At 38.1% G+C, this 22,271-nt stretch overlaps 1 protein-coding gene across 1 annotated transcript in view; it reads left to right on the top strand.

Annotated features, from left to right (window-relative positions):
* Positions 1-21,404, top strand: part of LOC104052266 (macrophage mannose receptor 1) — a 34,795-nt gene extending 13,391 nt beyond the window's left edge. Inside the window, exons 12-29 of the mRNA XM_064444732.1 lie at positions 941-1,068; positions 2,335-2,422; positions 3,020-3,164; positions 5,469-5,504; positions 5,605-5,768; positions 6,297-6,364; positions 7,285-7,385; positions 7,732-7,871; positions 9,044-9,158; positions 9,797-9,978; positions 10,626-10,728; positions 12,238-12,467; positions 13,041-13,206; positions 14,476-14,622; positions 15,718-15,834; positions 17,162-17,329; positions 19,108-19,137; positions 19,710-21,404. Coding sequence (XP_064300802.1) covers positions 941-1,068; positions 2,335-2,422; positions 3,020-3,164; positions 5,469-5,504; positions 5,605-5,768; positions 6,297-6,364; positions 7,285-7,385; positions 7,732-7,871; positions 9,044-9,158; positions 9,797-9,978; positions 10,626-10,728; positions 12,238-12,467; positions 13,041-13,206; positions 14,476-14,622; positions 15,718-15,834; positions 17,162-17,329; positions 19,108-19,137; positions 19,710-19,954 — 2,373 coding nt within the window. The 3' untranslated portion in view covers positions 19,955-21,404. The remainder of the gene's footprint in view (positions 1-940; positions 1,069-2,334; positions 2,423-3,019; positions 3,165-5,468; positions 5,505-5,604; positions 5,769-6,296; positions 6,365-7,284; positions 7,386-7,731; positions 7,872-9,043; positions 9,159-9,796; positions 9,979-10,625; positions 10,729-12,237; positions 12,468-13,040; positions 13,207-14,475; positions 14,623-15,717; positions 15,835-17,161; positions 17,330-19,107; positions 19,138-19,709) is intronic.
* Positions 21,405-22,271: the final 867 nt, after the last annotated feature.

Raw genomic sequence — 22,271 nt, forward strand, 5'->3', positions numbered from 1 at the left:
TTACACAGCATGTGACACTCCTAGTTATACTTTTAGATCCAGGTTTAGTTTGACATTGGTGACTCTTCAGCAAGTAAAGGTTTGGGGCATTCTCTTGATTTAGCTAAACATGCCTTAAAAAGTCTCATTTTTGACAAGAAAAAAGTGAAGAAAAGGAAAAATAGATCAAGTAAAAGTAAATATGCAACACTGCTCTTCCAGGTCTTTATATAAGTATCCTCTTATTTTCTTTCTTGAGACTCTGCCTGTTGTGGGGCCAGAGATGATTTTAGCCCTGTATTTATACGGGTTTCATCTTCTATGTCACACTTAGTTATTGTTACTAACAGTATTGGTTCTGCCAATTTCCAAACTGTTGCTTATCCTTTCCCCAAACTGCCAAGCATCCAGTTCCTTACTTCAAGAATGTTAAGTACGTCATAGCAGAAAGTGGAGCTACCTGTATGCTTGCACCACCGTACAAAAATCTATTCCTCGGCCAGGGTCAGCACCTTGCCAAGAGGCTTTCCGTCCATACTATCTTTTCTATTCCAACATATTGATTTTTCCCTCCACCTTCCATTTCTCACAAATCTACTGCTTTCTACTGTGAAATACCAGAACTGAGCTATCCTAGCTTTCTTTGAGCCTTTCAGTGGTCAAAGTTCCAATTAAGTTCTAAATTATTTTTTTCTTCTCTGTACTTTGTGATACCTTTTGTTCTCCTCAGATGCCTATGCTACTCTTGCCTTGTTTTAAAATAGAAGGTGCTAAGAAAAAAAATACTTTCCCTTCACATTATTAATGTTTAATATTATAGGTCAAATGCTATGTTGTCTCACTTAAGAAAAAGGGGTTGCTAAAGCGATATTAATTTTAACTATATAGTCAATTATATATTTTTATATGTCAAACTTTGCAGATTTAGTAATTTATTTTTACTTTCTTTTTTTCTCAATAGTTTTTTGTGAGAGAGGGAAACCAAAAGAAGTCTTGGTTTGAGGCTGAAGAATTCTGTAGAGAAATAGGAGGAAATCTGGTCACAATCAATACAAGAGATGATCAAATTTTGTTATGGCAATTAGCATCGTGAGTACTTGCACAACAGTTCTTTTCATGTTCATGCTACGTTACATAAGAATTCCTTCAAAATATATCTGGAGCTGGGCAAGTTAGTGAATAAACACAATCAAATTTTAAATTAAAATGGAAATTTTTCATCTGATTTAAAAAAAAAAAAAAGCCTTGAATATTTCAAAGAGGCTTTAACATTTTTGAAATTTTCATCATGGGTTTTAATCGAGACTGTTCTCCAGATCTGATCAATTTTGTACTTGTTATTCCCTCTCCCAAAAGGGAGACAATAAAATGTTCACCTCTAACTATGCCTTTTTTTTTACCTGGCTGCAATTCATATTTTCATCAACACATTCAGAAAACTCCTTGAGCTAATGTGTAAAGTAAACCAAAATGCAAGGACTTTTTCCCATGAAAGGTTGGACCAGACGATCTTTTGAGGTCCCTTCCAACCTGGCCTATTCTGTGACTGTGACTCTATGACTGTAAACTGAAGACTCCCGAAATCAAACAGGAATTAATTTTAATTAATTTTCACTAGCAGTGTAGACACCATGTCTTGCCTGCAATGTAGAAGTTATGCCATTATTTTCCCCTCACATTAGAGCACTTTATTCTGATTATCCTATGTAATGTCAAGACAACTCAATGGCACATAATATATAGCTATTTAACTAAAACTGTTTGAGATATTGGAGAATCTAGGTTTAATTTCTCAAATAGATTTAAAGCTGTCATATAGAAATGTCTTTGTGACCTCACCCTTCTTCATTTTATTATTTTTCAGTATTGTGAGAAGCTGAACATGTTTTTACTTGTCTGTTAAGCTGTTTTGGTTTATATTATGAAATCTTTGTGGAGGAAAATCTTTGTGTTATGTAGTGAATGAAATAGGACTCTATTTTATCTGGTCCATAGGTATGACAAGATAAATAGCATGAACTTTTAAATAAAATACATAGGAAGTGCAAAGAAACAAATCAAAGCATTTGAAAAAAATTATTTTCACTATTTTTCATTAGTTAAATTGTATTATAGCTCTCTATTGATGTTTTACTTTGCTAAAGCCTCTGTCTGTGAAGTCCTGCTACAGCCAAGAGCTGTGTTGCAGCCACAAGGATGGGAGGCTGAGCTACTTCTGTGCCACATCACTTGTCATTTAACTTCATTCAAATATGGCAAGTCTTGCCCAACACAGAGTACTATCAAACCCCTTCACAGAGTGCAGGCGGCCCCTCTTTCTACACTCATGTATCTATATTGTATGATTTATTTTAGGGATAAAGGACTGCGCACTCAGGCTTTCTGGATCGGTTTATTTCTCTTAAATCCTGATGAAGGATTTGCCTGGATTGATGGTTCCCCTGTGAGTACTTATTTGCTGGATATTAATTGACTTTCTGTCCTTTAGAATATATAGATTTTCATCTTTTTATGCCTTTCTTCCAATCTCTTTAAACCTTCAGAAGGTGCGTGGCAACCCTTTATCCATCAGCTGAACAGCTGCAGTGCTCAGTGACGGCACTGCCTTAGCACACTGATGGAAGTACAAAATTGCCTCTGTTTCATCCCGGTACCCTGTTATACCCCATCTTCCACTGTCTGTGCTCTTAGATCTTCACAGCACCCTAGACCCGGCACTGCTGTGTGTCAGTTCAGAGAAGTCAGGTTGTCATCTTTCACAAAGCGAGTTAAATACCAGTCCCTACATCCATCAGTTTTATCTCCATCAGACACTTGCTTTTCTATACCATGTAACCTTTACACCTTCTCCGGGGAGCAATGGGGGAAGTGAGCTGATCAGCATGACTTTCACAGCCCTCTTAGACCTATCTAAACTACTATTGATCCCATAAACAAGGTACTTGAGATTATGAGATCCTGAAATTGTGTTATGATGGCAATCACAATTACTTCCACTCAGCTCAAATCACATAGTAATTGAGATGCATTTCCAACACAGGTAATTTACGAGAACTGGGATGAAAATGAACCCAACAACCATGAAGAACTTGAACATTGTGTTATGTTTAATACATCACCCCAAATGCGCTGGAATGACTTGCGCTGTGAACGTTTACTTAATTGGATTTGTGAAACCAAAAAAGGTATGTTTGCTTCCCCATTTAATTGGAGCGATAAACCCAAGTGCAAAACCAAATCGTATGGATTTAAACAATTTGAAAAGAAGAAAGATACTGGGAATTGTTCATTTAAAAACCAGTTGCAGTGAAGGCGACACATAAGGCAAGAGGAATGAATTGAGATATTTCAATTGTACTCAGATGCAGGAAGTTAAAGATGTCCCTATTTCTTTATTTCTGGCTTTATCTCTTTCTACCGTGGGTTGAATAAATTTGCAAGGCAAAGGTACTTATTCCCTCTCCTTTATCTCCTCCCAGTATTTCAATCTGCTTCTGGCTTATCCAGAAGAGCCAAAGATGCAGGATACTAGAGTTCTTTATACAAAAGAGAAAAAAGCTTTGCTTCCCACTGTGAAACAAATCATGGGAACCAAAGAGAGGGATCGGTTGCTATAAGAACTGGCAACTCTGAAAAAGAGATCAAAAGTAGACTCTGGTGTAGCCTTGAAGGACTCCTGCATCCACCAGCTTTGCCTGGGAAGCAGGACCCTAACGCCAGGCCTCCCACACCTGGTGCCAGGGCACAAAACAGACCTGATGGACATGTGTTGGGGTGCCTGCCAGTGGGAAACAGGTCTTCATTGGTTGAGAACTCCAAGTGACAACTGATAATGAAAGAACTTGCTTTGCTCACTTGGTCCTACTTCTACATCCCTGCTTTCTGGTTGTAAACTGAGTACTTGTGTGCATCTTCATGGAGCAGGAGATTCTTAAAATCTTCTTAAAATGAAAAGAAAGTTGGATACACACAGTAAACTAATCAGAGGCACGATAGGGAGGGGAAGGGAGAAGCAGTTATATTAAAAGCACTGAGTATATATAATATTTGATGGCTGCCAACAAACCATTGCCCTTGAACAGCAAATAAGGCATCACGCTAACATTGAAAAATTGCTTAACCAAAAAGGAAGGATCACTGTTCCCTTGTGGGTAGATTAGTCATACAAATAAACCATCAAAACACTGACTTCCATATATCAACTCGAAGCAGTACATCCTGTGCAGCCCTTTCTGGTGCACTGAGCACGCTGCTGTGTACAGATGCGTCTCTCTGCTCTTGGTGAGATTACTCAGGAGTAGTTCCGAAACCACGACATAAAGACTCTATTAGTTTATCTTGATCCTAGATGACCTTTCAGAAGTAAAAAAAAAATAATTAGATCTTTTTATTGTGAATCTATATATGATGATCAATGTGAGAGGAGAGATGCTCAGCTGTTAATTCCCTCATATTCACTTAAGACACATACTGACTTCAGATATGCAATTTTATTTTTTTTTAACCAAGGAATGTTACAGTTATGTTAGGATTAAATAATAAAATGAAAATGAGGTGAAGTATGTAAATTAATCATGAATATATTTCTATAATTTTAGTTCTGTTCTTCACTAAATACTTAAGAAGAAAATGTTTAAAAGCTCTCAGCAGAAGAATTTTAATTGCTTTTTCATTTGTTTGTTTATTTCCTATCTAAACTGTTCCTGTCATTTCTTTAGTAATGTGTTCCTCTCCATCAAACCACAGAAGAAATGGTGAAAGCTAAGAACAGAATTAATAGTCTTTGTGAGGAACAAAAAAACAGGCATCCAAATGAAAGCAGAGCTACCTTTGAGGGACTGTAGCTGGCTCTGGGAATAGCAACAGGTTAATTGCTTCTTCCTGGTCCATCCTGTAATCAGCAGCTTGGGTTTGGTATCTACTAACTCTCTAGGACTCTTAAAAACAGACTTTCCTAGTAAAAGCCAAGCCATCAGGACAGGAAGAATGCATTGAGACACTGAAAATGATGTGTGGCATCGACAAATTCTCAGCATTAAGCTTGTGAATAGTTTACTACTACGTAGGTAAACTTGAGAACTTAATATATTGGCTGGATTATGTTGTTTGGCTCTAGTCCCTTGAATATTTAAACAAAAAAATTAATAATAGCATGGCAAGTAAAAATACTATATAAATTTTCAAACTGATGTAAATTTCATCTACATAGTGTTTACTGCACATCCTGGATTGTTTCATACAGTGCTTTTGGCGATACAGATATATGCTTTAAAGATACATATTTTTAACTAGATAAATATTTCTAAATGATACATATTTTTTAATTTAATCCAGTGGTATGTGCTCTAAAATCTTCAAAATGCATTAGATAATTCATAGTTCAGGGTTTCTTTTTCTCTATTATGCAAAGCATTTGCAACTACATAAAGCAAATCTCTCTGAATATTTTGTATTTGGAATGTTGCTCATTATGATCTTTTATTTTGCAGGTACACTGCTAAAGCCTGAACCGAACTGCAAATTTGGTAGGATTTTTTCCTTTTTCAAAGAAAAGCTTACTGTATAGTTTTCAGACTTCCTACAGACCAGATATGAATACAATATATATGATTCTTTGTCTTTCAGAATATCAAACCACCAATGATGGATGGATTATATATGAAGATAAGCAGTACTATTTCAGCAAAGAACATGTCCATATGGAAGGAGCACGGAGAATTTGTCAGAAGAACTTCGCAGACCTTGTTGTCATTGAGAATGAAAGCAAAAGACAATTTCTGTGGAAATATGTAAGCACTGAGCCTATTAATTATAACTGAATTCTGAATGAGAGCAGCTGATAAAATAAGGGAATGGCCTATCTATTTAACTAGGCTAGAGTCTGGGGCTATTGTCCTACATTACATATTTATATAACAATATATTTGTTCAGGACCTGTAAAGAAATTACTGTTGTTTTTAGTAGGTAGAGGAAAAAGGAATGCAAATGTTAAAGGTGCAGCAAAGGATAGTACAGGCCCAGGTTGTTCATCTCTTCTAAGATATGTAGTGTTCAGTACAGTGATTATTGCTTTCTTGTCCAGTGGGTTCCTCTGGACACCACATAGGGACAGGATGTTCCCCATACCCCTGTTGCCTGCTTGAAACCCGGGTCTGAACCTACAATGTTCTTGCCTGAGGCTCAAATCCTGGGGGGAAAAAAACCAAAAAGAACATAAATAGGAAAAGAAATCACAGGCTTGATTAATGGGCTTCCAGGTTTTTGCTTGATGTTGAGGAACTGTTTAGTGCCTAACTGTTAATCACTTTTGGTTTAGATTTACACAAAACTCAGAGTGGAATCATACTTCATTGGCTTAGTTGTCAGCTTTGATCAGAAATTTAGGTGAGTAACGGAAAACTGCTCATGGACAACAAATGATGGTAATTTCATCTCGCTCTGTGGGAGCATCTGTGTGTGCTTTCATTTTACAAGCTAATAACTTGTGTAACTGACCTCTGGATAGTTTTAAGAAGTCTCAGATCAGAAGTCTTAAGTCCTTCTCTATCTAAGCAGAGCAATCTGGTTTCCTTCCAAATCTGGGAGAGCAAAACCAATAGAAATTCATGGCTAAGATTCATTTCACTTAATGTCTTACACTAAGAGAACTGAGTTAAACACTCAAGCAACCCTTCATAGGTAGTGGGGAGAAGCAACTAATTTTGGGATGTTATTCACCTGATCTACTTTAGACATCAGCCTTAGGATGAGTTACCTCTGACCAGGTCTCTGATGGCTACAGACAAAGCCCAGGAGGTTTTGATAAAATGTGGATGTAAGGGTTTAATCACACTAATCCCAGTGGTTCAAGTTATGTGAGCTGGAATCAAAAAGCGTAAGCAACAATTTACCCTTTCTCACACCTATCTCAACAGCTTTCTGAAGTTGCTGGTAGGGAACCTGTTTTAGAAATCTGTTTGTAGAGGCTTCCAGGAGGACACCTTTCCAGGACGAAAGGGAAATCCGTGCACTGGTGAGATCTTGGGGTTTCCGCCCTGTCTAGAACATAAGAAGCCTTCCTTTCAAGTATGACATTGTTTATCCAACCTCTGGCAAAGTGGGACACTGATGGCACTTGAATGTGATAGTACTAACAGATGAGAAGCAGCAGGAATGCTGTGGATATGTCCTCTCCAGTATATGTAGAGCCTTTGTACTCCGGTCAGCGCTAATACCTTGCTTAGCCCTTTACCTAAACAGGCCTGGTAACTAAATGACTGATGGAGACGTCTGTCTGGCAGCCACTGTCCCCTTGTTTCTTTCAGCTGGCTGGATGAGACCCCAGTGAACTATGTCGCCTGGGCTCCAAACGAACCCAATTTTGCGAATAATGATGAAAACTGTGTGATTATGTCAAAAGATTTTGGTGAGTAAAAGAGCAAAAAGAAATATTTAGTTGAAAATTTAGCATCAAAATCCAAAGTGTTTGCTACCTATTTAAATTTGAGGCTACCCCACAAATAGGTAGTTGAACAATACTGACAGTTTATCATAACAAATATGCTGCATTTTAAAACCACGTCATCACTATTAGGAAACAAACATATCACAGAGGAAGGAGGGGTGTATTTGGGAAAATGTGTACATGGCAACTGTTTCACCTGCCTCTGGAAGGTTCCGTTTGTGCTCTAGGAATGCTGTCTGGGGGTGGCTGCTGTAATGGTGGTACAAGAGTTTCAGACAGTGATACTCTGTGTTCCATTTCTTTACAGGCTTTTGGAAAGATATAAGCTGTGCTGTGAAAAATGCCTTCATCTGTGAAAGGCACAATTCAACTTACTCAGGATTTGCTCCTACTGTACTTCCACTTCTGGGAGGATGTCCTGAAACTTGGCTTTTGTTTAACAATAAGGTGCAGTAACAAATCTCAGCCGTATTTAGCAGATTTGCTGTAGGTAGAGAAAACAACTATCCCTTTTATCTCACTATATAAATCCTCTCACTTTATACACCAGTTTATTAAGTGGTATTCTAATTAGCAGTGTACTCACTTTTCACATTGTCAAGACCATATCTAAACCTCAAAAAAAGGTGAATTTGAATGTTCTAAGTTATAATTTCTGTAAATAGTTAGCTATAGTTACTGTTTAGTTTAGACATACTTACTGCACAGGCATTCTGTTCCATTTTCCTTATCTGTCAGTGTAGCCCCTTTTTCTGAGTAACACTGAGATGAAAAAATGAAAGGTCACACTTTTCATATGTAATCGGCTATCACAACAACTCATCTTAAATTGACTAATAAAAACAGCAATAAATGTCAAATCAAATATAGAAAACAAGCAAGCATTGTTTTTTGCTAAGTTAAGCAAAAGTACACCTGGCCATATGAACTTAAAAATACAACCAAATAATGAAAACCACAAATCAATCTCACAGTGTAATCAATAGGAAAATTTTTTATGCATTCAAAGAGCATAAAAGAGGAGAAGCAGCACATGCCAGTCAAAAAACATGTCTTTTGTCCCTCAGAACATACATAAACACAAAACCAATTATTACACTAGTAGTCAGGAAAAATCCCCATGGGATATTAATACACCATACAAAAGAGTACTTCTTCCAGATGCTGTTCCACTCATGCTGAATGCTCACACAAGCTCAGGCTTTAGCATTACATCTGTGGTATATAACTGAAAGAACCTGACCTGAGAAATGCCTGCCCTCAATTATGTTCCCAATCAGGAAATAGTTTCAGTCCCTCAAAAATGCGACTTTTGAGTAATGTGACCTGAAACATCTACTTGGGCACCATGGACATCTTCTTAATTCATCAAAAGCTTTTGCAGGTTGCCCGCTCTTGCCCAGCACTAACCTTGGCCATCCCAGAGGTTTGTAAGTGCTGCATATGCATTGCTGTGATTAGCTGGGTCTCCTTCTTGCTGGCTGAAAGTATTCGCAATTCAGCAGATCCCCCATCTGCTGCTTTTTACGTGCAGGGGCCAGAACTGAATTAATCAAAAGCAATGGTTTTAAAACTCTTTGACACCTGCAATTGTGTCTAATGCTTTACTCTCCCCACAGTGTTATAAAATATTTGGATCCAGTGAAGAAGAGAGACTGACGTGGCACTCTGCAAGAAGTGCTTGTATAGTATTAGGGGGAAATTTGGCGTCTATACACAATGAGCAAGTGCAAGGTATGGCATCTGAACCTTCTGGCCCTAAGTATGAAGCCAGCATATTTTGCCATCTAATGGCAAGGCCAAACTAGTCTCCAGATCTAAATAAGACAACCTATGAAGGAAGACCTGGAGCTGCTTGATCCAGAGAGAAGACTGGACTAAGATATTATGACACTTCCCATCTCTTGGCAAAAATGTCATTTGGAGGGAACTGAATAATCTATTCCCCATGGCCTTGGAAGATGGGATAAATAGTAATAGTTCATAGTAATGAAATGCCCACTGATATTCAAGTTAGACAGTAAACAAACATCCATCAGAAATGACATATGTGCAGTTGATGCTACCTTGGGGAAAACTGGTTATTCCTTTTGAAGTCCCTTCTAGCCCTAACTACTATATTTCCAAGAAGTCTATGTAATTTTTATCTAAAAAACTTTTCCTTTTTTTAAATGAAATCAAACTGCTTCAGTTCATTACCCATTGTAATTTTTCTCTTTTACTATTAACTCATAGTCTAATAACACTGAACTTGATATTTCCAATATTTTAAAAAGTTGGTTGGTTGTTTTCTTTGGACTTTGGTTTATGCTGAAGTTGAAGAAAGACAATTCATCAGCTTTTTTATTTTTTTTTTTATTTTTTTTTAATAGCGTTCCTCACCTTCCATCTAAAGGATATTGCCAATGAAACATGGATCGGACTGAATGACATTAACAGTGAGGGTATATATCTTTGGACAGATGGAAGCTTATTTGACTATTCAAAGTGGGCAAGACAATTCCCATTTAGAGATAAATACACAAAAGTTGACTGGCAGTATATTACAATACAGGTAAACAGAAAAAAAATCAGCAAATGCACAACTTAGATAACATACCTGAGGTTTGAGTAACCAGCCTGACTTCTATCTCAGCTAGGTTCTTTAAGGAGAAGGCAAATGAATATTTCAGAGATCAAGTTTTTAAAGCTGTACCTAGATTAACAGGCCTGTTTAGAGTCTACACTTATTATCATTCATTTGCAAAAGTATAGAACTGCAGAAAAGGAGTGCTGTATTATAATTACTGCTAGAATTCATTAAAATTATTAGAATTATTAGATTTTACTGAAAATATTCAGTATTACTAGCTGGGATTTTACTTTGTTTTATTTTTTCTCCTGGTACAGCATGAATCCAAATGAAAGTTCAACAAATTCAGTACAGATTATCATAGACAACACAGTAAAAACAGCTTTGGTGCACTCCAAGAAATTGTAATAAACTGACAAAAGGTCTTGCAGTGATTTGCCAAGGAAAGTACATTTGCTTAAGATATCTAATGTAATACATTTAATTTCCAAGAAACAATAAATGAAAGTAAGAGCCAAAAAATTAGAAAAAAAAAGCCATTAACTTTGTCTCCTCAAACCTGTTTCTATTATTTTGCCAGACATGTTGCACTTTATCAGCTATAATTTTATTCTTTAATTTTTCCCTAGACTGACTGTATTGCAATGACAAGAAGATCTGTAGATGAAGCAGGGTACTGGGAAAACACTGACTGCCAGAGTAACAAAAGCTATATTTGCCAGATGGACAGCAGTAAGTATTACTTTTTACCTCCTTTGTTGGAAGACATTTACTGAACAATCCAACCGTACGAGTCCTCAGTTGTAACTGCCCGGCTGTGCCTGTAGCAGACAGGGTGAGGGAAGTAGGGCTATTTTCCCAGCTCAGGAATCCCAGACAGAAAACCCACTCTGGCATAAGGATTATAAAAATGTTTTGGCTTTACGGCCTCTCCCCTACCAGCATACCCACCAACGCTCACAGAGGCTGACTTCACCTACCCTGCAGACATCTACACTTAAATCAGCTGCCTGAACATGGCAAGTAGACACTTTGAAGGTAGGACTGACCTGCTTCATCCTGAGGCAAATGCCCAACATAAGTTGGAAATGCTATGCTTTCAAAATACCATTTTTCTCTATTGACAGGAAAGTTTAGCCATCTGTGCTTTACCCAGCTAGCATAGATCTAGGTATCTTAATCAAGTTATTTTGCAAATGCAAATACAAAGCATAAAGACAAATCCATCAGCGACCTCCACCATGGCTATCTCAGCTAGCTAGACAATACACTAAAAGCATCTTTCCCACCCTCACCCCCAGACCTAACTCTTCCTCACTGAAAAACCTTCCCACATACCCCACAGGGGGCTTAACTACAGTGAGTTAAACTGTATATTTTTCTCATTGGTCTCTAGCAATGCTTTTATACCACAAGATCAGCAATAACCAGAAGGGCAAATGTTCTAGTTTTCTTTGTTTATCCTCAGGGTGGGAGACACATCCGGAGCACGGCTACACTGCAGAGTCCACAGGAATAGAAACAGGGAACTGCTGAGCAGCGAGTAAAAATACAGGAAGAAGCCACAGCTGGGCCAGATGCTTCACAGCTCTGTCCTGTGCAAGTGCAGAAAGCTGCACAAGGGCAACACTAGCAAAAACAATTGCCAGGGCATTTTTGACACTGACTGAGCATGAAGTTTTTGTCCTTTTCTTCTGTCCCCATCACTATCTCTAGTTCTTTGTCTTCGACTTCCACAAAATCATTTAAAGTACAGCTACAGTTTCCTTTTTCTCTTCGTCCTACATGGGAAAGAAGCAGCAGCAGAGCCCCAAACTTTGCTTAGAATGATATTGACCCCTATTTTGAGACTTAAGTGGTGTGGAGGTCCTGCACTGTGCTTGTGCTTGGCAGGAATTCACCTGCACTGCGGGAAGGGAATTTAGAGAGCTCTGGGGGAGGATCACTGTGTGACCAGTATTCACATCCTTTCATCTTGTGCAGTATATGTCCACAGATATGCACAGCTCATTCTCTGCCTCTCCCTAATGCCTGAATACACTATTTACACTACAGTTACAAATAATTCCAAATTACTATTAAAATATGTCTCCTGTGTTTTAAATAAGAAATGCTTTTACTTGCTGCTTGTGCTGCCACACTACATTAATCTATTACTCAGAAGTAATGTTGTTATTCAGGTAGCCAGTAATTTTCACTGTTTTCTCTCCTTCTGCCTGAATTTGTACCTCTTTCCTACAGAGCCTGAACTGTTTCATTCCACAACTGCTCCAGATTCTGATTTCATCCATTATGCTAACAGCAGCTATTTAATCATTCCCTCTAAAATGAATTGGGAAGAAGCAAGAAAAGCCTGCAAGGAGAAATCTTCAGAGCTTGCCAGCATTTTTGATTATTACAGTAATATATTCCTCCTGCTGCAGGCAGTGCAATATGAAGAGCCCTTATGGATTGGGCTCAACAGCAATGTGGTAAGATTAACGGATAGGTGGTATGGTTAAACGCTACGATTGGATTACTATCAGTAGGGAGAATTGTAGCATGGACAGATTTAGGAACCTAGGACGGGTGAACAGCACTCACTTCATTTAACTTCATCTATCTTAAATCATTAAACTCCATCTTAGGCAACAGAGAAGGATGGGAACCTCTGACAGTTTGGGCCTCTCTTTACTAACTCTGAGCCTTCCACAGGTTTCATGTTCCTGTGGTCACGGTGCTCTTCAGGGTGATCTGACTCTCTGGGACCATGATTCCACCTCACAATGTTGCCCGACAAGGGACTCGGCACCAGCAGTACCCAGGAAGCATCATTTAGCCTTCAAAACACCTTCATGGGCTCTTTCAGCATGGGCCGCATACTGCTGTGTCTTACTTTTACGTTGCTGAGTCCTGATTCAATTAATATTTTAACAGCACTAGCACAGATATACAAACTGAGCTTTATATATCACTGTGAAAATGTGCATTTGTGTAAATCCTCTTACCTGAAACAGCAGGTGAGAGTGTAGAAAAATTATGTCAATTGTCTGTTTCAATTTTAGAGTTATGGCTATTACAGATGGACCGATAAAAGGAAAATAAATTTTTCTAAGTGGCAATATGGAGAACCAAAACAGAAAATAGCCTGTGTCTATCTAGAGCTCCATGGGTCCTGGAAAACAGCACCGTGTACTGAAAAACATTTTCCTGTCTGCAAAAAATATGAGGGTAAGTTATGGTAATGACTTCTGGTTTTATGGCAGCAACTTTGCTCAATCTGTTTTGACTGAAATACAAATTTCTAAGTATATATTGAGGAATAATATGCCTGAGTGTGTAATGTCTATACCTTTATTTTGTATAAGCAGTGTTTTATTTTGCGGGAGTCAAAGCCCATCTACTCTGGGCCAAGATACTGCCGTTTTACTGGACTGGGGTGACAACCGCCGTAGGAGTTTTCCTATGTTGCAGGCAGACAGAACATAGACATTGTGAAAGTAGTAAAAAATTTCACTTCAAGTCTAGAATGTGAAACTCTAATGACAAGAATTTTGTGGGAAGCATTGTAATCAAAAAAGTCCACTGAATATAAAATAGATTTTGTTCCTTCAACATAAGCAGTCTTCATACACTTGTTACGGTCTCACTGTTATTAGGTTCTAAAACCTGGGGAAAGGGTGAAGAGTTGCATCTGGGGAAAAAAAGATTCCATTATTGGCCCAAAGAAAAGTTCATACTTCATAGCGATTCTATGGGTGTCACTGAGGAATACTAGAAATTAAAAGCTACAGGCAAACCTTAGGATGGGACTGAACCTTTTTGCTTTCTCATTTGTACTAGAGCAGCTGCTGTTACCTCCAGTGACACAGAGTTAATGGAAATTCTGAATTTCCTTTGATCTGTTTTTGTGTAGTTTTTCTTTAATTTCTTTTCCAGACCACATTCTGAACTTCATATCTATTCATTTGCAGCTCGGGTTTTAAAAATGCCTGTGCTCACTAACAGTGTTACTGTTTCATTCCATAATGTCATTGAATGTAGGAAAATGAGGGGCTGCTACATAAATATTCAATGACCTTCCAATTATTCTATACATTGTCAGAGTTAAAGCTGTTCAGAAATTTTATGTAGGGATTATTAACTTGAGGAAAATATTAAATGGGAAATTTCCACAGTAAACTATGATTTAGATGATATTTCATTTATAATCAAATTGAGGGTTTGGGAGTTTTCTGGCTTTTCTTCTTATGCTTTTTACTGTATCTTTTATTTATACAAGTTTAGTTGTTACAAAATGAACTAGAACCAAAAATGCCTGAACACTCAAATATCCTTGAGACAGTCCAAGTGTCACTGATAATTCTAGCACGGTGTGCTGAAGAATATTTTAAGTACCTTTAAGAAAGGTTGTTTGGTTTTTTTTAAAACTTGATTTTATATCTGAAGAACTGCAATCCCTACTGAATGAAAGCATCCATAATATTTCATTTCTTCTAGATGTACTTCCTTCTGATCCCCCACAGGATATTGGAAAATGTCCTGAATCTGATCACATATCTTGGATTCCTTTCCGAAGCCACTGCTATAACTTCAATGCCAATGAAATGAGCTGGGCTCAGTCTGTGACTCAGTGTGTTCAATCAGGTAGTTATTATTTTTGCCCAAAGACAGGATTTCAATCTTTACATTAAAAAAAAAACAAAAAACAACAACTTTAAAAAAGGTCTTGAAAACTAATGCTGCAAAATCTACACACATTAAAAAAAAAATCAGTCTCATTTGTTTTTCACCATTGATGCTGCTTGCTTTTCAGTTATGTTGAAATTAAGGTGATCATTTTTTCTTGGTTTCTTTTTTTTTTTCCCCAGCTGTGCTTGTTTCTTGTTATAGTTCTTCATTCACAGAATTTCTCCTCTTAATAAGATTTTAAAATGGGTTAACTTCTTTCTGTATTCCTTATCCCTTCTTTTCTGTATCGCTCCGTACACAAGAGCAGAAGTAAATGTCATAACAACAGTCACTTATTCTTAACATGGGGTGTGTGATCCAAAGCGGGTTGCATGCATTGCCTGAAAGTCCTTGCTGTACCAGCGGGGCTCCCTGGCAGCCCGCAGACCCAGGGGAGGGCAAATGTTTCCCTCCCCCGTCTTGGAGGCATCTGGTCCTGGCCAAGACCATGAGGTACTCGTCCCTCTTCCACCTATGCTGCTGAATCATCAGCTACCTCATCCATGCTTCAGGAGGCCATGAGAGAGAAAGGGAAGCACTACACTGCACAAAAGTGGGTCGTTTTGTTTCATATCTTTTTATATCCTCTTAGCCCTCTTCTTCCAACACCATTTCCAGAAAAATTAATACTTCAGTTTGAATTGCAAATTTGTTTGCTGCACAGTATTACATGCTACATAATATCCTGACAAATCATGAAAAGCAAATAAATAATCATGTGTAAAACCTATGAAAAATATTATATAATAATTTGAAAATAATGTGCACTTTGCCTGGTGTTTAAAAATCATCATCTTCACTGTGATTTCATGTCTTTCCTTTCTGATTATAACAGAGTCTGTGCCATTGCCCTACAGCTGAATGCTATTTTCTGGTCACTATCTAAATCCGTGCTTACTCCCTACCAGTAGGAGAGGTTTTATTAACATTGACCTCTGTAACTAGCTGTAACTAGCACTGACTTCTCTGGCAGGGGATATCTCCAATCATCTTCTGTTGTTCTTTTTATAGGTGGTATGTTGACTTCTGTAGAAGATCTGGCAGAATCTAACTTTTTAGTAGAGCATGCAGACTTATACACAAGCAAGACAAGTGGTTTTTGGATAGGAATATACAGAAATGTAAATGGTAACTATTTTAACTTCTATAATAATCATAAACAGACTTCATTAAATGGACAAAATATGAATAAGATACATTGTTGTTTTTAAGGAACTAATTGAAGTACAATAGAAGCTAGTTAAAAACAAAAAGATAGGTTGATAACATATAAACTAAAAATTCTTGGAAGTTGATGGTTTTAGCCAATAGCCATGAAAGGCTGTAGAAAAGAAATTTTCTTGGCTTCAATTATGGGTCTTGGATACTGCATGGGTCCACCAAGGGATGCCACCATGGGGGACTGTCTCAATTCAAATATCTTGTCTATATCTGGTTCAGTAGAAAGATGTGGAGAGGTGATAGGAATATCTCTTGAGAGGCACAACACAGAAGAAAGCGAGATTTAACACATAAATTCAGCAGGCCATACCTGAGGCAATCATGGGGACTCATTTCTAAATTTGAATGATCCAGGAACTGCTGTAATCAAGGATAATTTTGCACAACTGCTTATGGCTGCAGTGTCACCGAGGCCCTTTAGAGAGGACCACAGCCAATAACATGCATCCATCCCTCTGACCTCAGCCCTCCCTGAGGATGGCTCCTATTCCCGGTCTCTGAAAAAGCCTTTCCCACCCTGTTTGCTCTGTGCCTCCATGGGGAACATGTCCCGGCTGGCTCTCATCGTCTCATGGCTGGGGAGCACCTGTGTGGGAATTGCAGGTGTCTGACGGGAGCCCACAGCATCGACCTCTGTGTCTCTGTATTGAAAAAATTAGGCTACTGGTTACCAGAAAAAGAGTGCAGTGGAAAACATGCACCTGGAAGAAAACAACGCTAGTGACAATCTACAATCAGTCAGCAAGGATTTTTTTAGATTCATTTTAACTCATTGATACTTCAAATTTTTTGTTTCAGAGTTTATGCAAAAAAAAAAAAAGTTCTAATTTTAACTAAGCATGTTTAAGCATTACAGTAAAAGTTTCTTGATTTTCAGTGATTACTGCTGAAATAATAATTTGGAAATTTAAAAAAAGCCTAGCTTTAATTTTTTTCAGTTTGAAACTTTAGTACCCTAGACAAAAATATGGGGATATGTAAATCAAAACCAAGTTGTCATTGGCAAATCTGCAAATCATAACTTGGAAAAGCAAATACATTGTTTTTAAGAAGAGAACCAAAAGAAACAAAATGCATTAGAAAATAAAAACAGATGGAATTTTTGGGGAAAGTTGTATTGCTTTATTAGGCTGAGTAAAGTAATAATATTAATATTAATATTAATATCCACTGATATTAGTGAAGATCTTTAATGTGGAACTGTTAGTATTGCTACTAACATTTGCCACATTAGGGCAGCTGCTTTGGCAAGACAGCAGTGCCTTAGACTTTGTCAACTGGGATGAAGGACAGCCCTCGGAGGACAGGCTTGATTACTGTGTGGAGTTGTCTGCTTTCTCCGGCTACTGGACTATTCTTCCGTGCTCTTCCCAAAAGGGTTTTATTTGTAAGAAACCAAAGAGTAAGTGACTTCTTTAATATTTGCTTTTGATGTTTATGGTTTTATTTCAGTAGTAGTAGCACAATATGGTCTTTATAAAAGACTGACATAAAACTTTGTATTTACAGTCTTCCTTATAACCTGTTTCAGTATTCAGAAAAAAATGATATGAATATAGAGTTATCCTTTTCTTTGTCTGCCCTGTTCATGTTTTATTGCTTCATAACTTCAGATTTTCTTGCATTCTGTGATGAATATTCAATGAATAACTAAAGATGATCAATATTTTCTGGAAAATTTTTAAATTCCTTTGTAGTTTTTGTCCTGTCCAACATACACTCATATTTTCCTGCTAACATATATATTCACTTTCTATGGAACAAGGGTTGCATCAATAATGTGCTTTTCTTCCTCTTGCTGTACTATGATACATGCTGTTCCAGTAGGAGACGGATGAAGCAATTCCAGTGAAATAATAACAGAACGGAAGCACAATCCAGAGCACGTATAGTGACCTTTGAAAACAGTAGAAGTGTTTTGTTTAGCTTTTTTTCTTTTTTTTTTTTTCAATATTGTGTTTCTGTGTAGCACCATCTGCTTTGGTCAGGAAGCAGAAATACCAGAATATCATGAGCCAAGCAGCCATGTGGTATTTTGGAGTTTAACTGTTAATTCTGCAAAAAAGTATGATTTCCTGCCCTGTTTCGCAACCCTGAGGTTTGGGATGTTTCTGAAGTTCTGTCCTTTCCCCTCCCAGAGCAAAGCTGCAGCTGGTGGGGAAAACAGCCGTACACATCCACAGCAGTGACAGAGCATTATCCAAAAAGGAAAATTCTCCTTTTAGGGCAACCCCTAAATTTCTTTGGGTAGTCAGAGAACTGACAGTACAGAAAGCTAATTCTTTCTTACCAGGTATATCAGAAAGCATAAACTCAATGCCAACACATACTTTATTTGTTGGGTTCGACTGTGAGCGGCCCCTATGTGCAATGCCAAAATACAGAGAATATTCCGACACCAGGTTCTCCAGTCGAATGGGATTTCAGCACAAGCAAATACTACATTACAGTGAGCTCTGCATCCTTCCAAGGGGCAATTTAACAGTTGCTTTTCCTTCATGCTCTCAAACACGCCGGGGCTTAATGCGTTGCTGTGCTTCTGCTGCAGCAGCCCGGCTCCTGGCGCTTCCCACGCTGGAATGTGCATTCCCGCTCTCCCTGTGGTTCCTGCTGCCCATGGGGAAGGTCTGCTCTTGCACCGGCCATCACCCAGCTTGCACCCAAGAAAAACCTTGCAGATGGCGCCCTCTTTGCACAGCCGGGAAAAACTGCATAAGAAAGCTAGAGCTTGTAAATGTAATTATAGATGCATATGAATTATAGTAAATTAAAACCTGCTGGGTTTCAAAGGAATTGTGTGCAATACAGGAAAACTGTCAAATATCCTCAGCATTTGAACAAGTTTTTCCCAGTCTCCGCAGGCATGCAGACCCAGTGAAGAGGGCAAGGTTTATTAATCAGGGGAGAAGAGAGTCCAGCTAAAACAGTGCTTGGAGATTCTTTGGTTATTAAAGAAGAAGCAAAGAGGGGGAAAAACACTGCAGTTTTATAACAGTGAATATTAGGTTAAAAATCACTCACACCTTTTCATATCTGTTAATTTAGCAAATGTGTTACCAGGAGAAGTGATGAGGTAACCTTGATGCACAGGCTACCAGACCTTTTACTAAAATGAATCTGTTAGGAAGAAAATATGACCTTTTTAGATTTTGACTAAACTTTTGTCTCTATCTTTGACAGCTATTCTTAAAGCGTCTGCAAACGTGGAAGGTAGGATTTGTTTTTCCTTCCCAATAGTTTCAAAGAGACATGAAAATAAATACTTGGGTTTTTTTATGAATTGGTATTTATTATTTGTCTTTTATGTTTTTATTTATATGAACTTAATTCACTTAGTTGCCATTGGATTCATTCCCAGCATAATTTAGCAGTACCTATGAAACACTTTAGGACATCCCAGGATAACTAAATGCTTTGGTAAACTGATCCTCCCCTCTTTGTTCCTTCTTCTGCATGGTAAGATCTATGAGGGGGACTGACACAGAGACATTATGATAGATCCTATCCTAAAAACAAGTAAACCGTATCCTAAAAAACCAATACAATCATATCTACACCTAAACTGTCATAGCTTCTTTGTCCACCCTCCTATTCTTGCCCGAAAAAAACAGTAGAAGATGACCAGGAGATGTTGAGGTTATACTCCCTTTCCTTCATAAATGTGGGTTGCTGATTAACAACCTGGTAATTAAGGGAGAAATTAGACCAATAGTTTTCAGTATTCTTCATATTTATTTATGGCTACAGTACACCCACTTCTATTTGTTTGTATTGATTTGCAGGTGCCACAAAGGAAAAAGCATATGGTCACATGAATATGTGGATACTACTTACTCTGGTCCTCATCATTTCATTAGGGATGGGCTTCATGATTTATTTCTTATTCAAGATCAAAATTCAAAGTGAGACTGAAAGAGAGGCAAGGTGGCACAGCACACTGCTGGAATACAGCTGTGTCCTAACTGCAAAGGACAATGAAAATGATTCTACAAATGACAAAGAAGAAAAAGAGCATAGTGCCGTCTAATGGGATAACACAGCCAGACTATATGTTTATGTTAACATAACTGGAACAAAGCTGGAACATAGCTGGAACAAAGGAAATCTTAGTAAAAGTTACATGCACCTAACAAACAAACACTATGAAAAAATTAGCAATTATTTCTTTGGTATGGATTAAGAGCTATTGCTCTATGCTCTTCAAGAAATACTCCCAGGGCTAAAACTCAGTGCTGTATAAAATGCCTAATTAAACAAGCATGACAAATAGCAGAACTACTGTGAATTTAAATTTAAACATTATGGATTAATTGCCTAGTGTTTTCTCTTTGTACAGATTTGTGGCAGCATCACATAGTGAGTCAAGTGCAGCCATAGAGCAAGCACTCTCTTTGCATAGCACTCAGTCCCAAAGCCTACACTTTGAGAATGTATCTCACCACAGTGACTGAAGAGTGCACACAGTTACTTAAGTGAAATGGTGTTTAGAATAAAGAGGGATTAACGTGAATTCTCCCCCCATTATTGCCCGTTTTACACTCTTTACACAAGTACCTTCCTTGTCATAGTAGTATAAGTGAAATGCAAATACTTGTCCTTCATTCACAGCTTCAACTTGGATTTTGCAAAACAAGTAAATCTTTGCAAACACACTGTCGTATTCTGTGACTTCGAATGTTTTCTATCAGTTATGAATATGAGACTATATTGATAAAGGATCTGTATCTTGCATAATAATACTTCAGTGTTATTTAATTAGCATGCAGCGATGTTATATGGTTTGGAGAATCATTTACCTTAAGAGAGGGGCTAACAGGAGGAAACACAGAAACATGAACAAGGCATATGGCTGAAAAGAAACATAAATAAACTATAAAATAAAGTGGATGTCAAATAAGCTGGAAGAATCCATTCCTGTTTTTATTTCACTTGATTGCTCATTTTAGGATGCCTTTTCTTAGAATCATAGAATTGTAGAATCATTAAGGTTGGAAAAAACCTCTAGGATCATCAAGTCCAACCATCAACCCAACACTACCATGTCTCCTAAACCATGCCCTGAAGTGCCATGTCTACACATCTTTTAAATACCTCCAGAGATGGCGACTCCACCACCTCTCTGGGCAGCCTGTTCCAGTGCCTGAAATGTCTGAAAAGACATTTTTCCTAATATCCCATCTAAACCTCCCCTGACCAGCTTGAAGCCATTTCCTCTTGTTCTTTCGCTAGTAACTTGGGAGAAGGGACCAACACCCACCTCACTACAACTTCATTTCAGGTAGTTGTAGAAAGCAATAACATCTCCCCTCAGCCTCCTCTTCTCCAGACTAAACAACCCCAGTTTCCTCAGCCGCTCCTCAGAAGACTTGTGCTCTAGACCCTTCATCAGCTTCATTGCCCTTCTCTGGACACGCTCCAGCAACTCAATGTCTGTCTTGTACTGAGGGGCCCAAAACTGAACACAGTATTCGAGATGAGGCCTCACCAGCATCGAGTACAGGGGGACGATCACTTCCCTACTCCTGCTGGCCACACTATTCCTGGTACAAGCCAGGATGCTGTTGGCCTTCTTGGCCACCTGGGCACACTGCTGGCTCAGCACACTGCTGGCTTCTCTTACTGTCCTCCAACCCGCTGATAAATGGACTGATGTGTATGCACTGTATCCATGCTACAGGCCAGTAAGGCAGACACAACAGTGTCTTGGCAGCAAAATACTGTAGAGGTTTTTGGTGCTTTTTAAGTTTTCCATGAATTGTATGTTGATCAGATGACTGATCAGGAAAAATAAAAAGGATCTCAAGGATCTCTGGGAAAAAAAGACTATATGTGCATAAGACCTGTATAGGAGAGGTCAGTGAGAAGGTGAGATTCACATGACATTGGATTGCTTGTTTGTAGATATTGCAGTTAAACAAAACATATTGCATATTATCTGTCTTGTAAATATGGACACTTACAATTGGATTCAGTGCTGTTTGATGGCTAACAGTGAAGGCAAGGGAAATGAAAAGAGTGAACAGATTAAAAAACCCCCAAACCCGAAATAATGTCATTATTGAGAATTTTAATATTTTGATAGTTGATATTGGTAACACAGCTTTGAAGACCCTATACTATAGGTTTCTTCTCTCACGTTAAGTGACATTTTTGCCCTTGAGAATATATCGTGAAATTTGTCTTCATAATAAAGCCATGAAGAATAAGAGAAAATTCTACAGGCAACTCCTGCTCAATACCTTTCCTACTTTTCCTTTGAAACAAATAAGGGGTTTTGCATCATAGCTGAAGTTGATTTCCACTTAATAAAGGGCTTCAGCTCATTTGTAATGTTTGAGAATATT

This window comes from Phalacrocorax carbo, chromosome 2, assembly GCF_963921805.1.
Source record: "Phalacrocorax carbo chromosome 2, bPhaCar2.1, whole genome shotgun sequence".
Taxonomy (NCBI): Eukaryota; Metazoa; Chordata; class Aves; order Suliformes; family Phalacrocoracidae; genus Phalacrocorax; species Phalacrocorax carbo.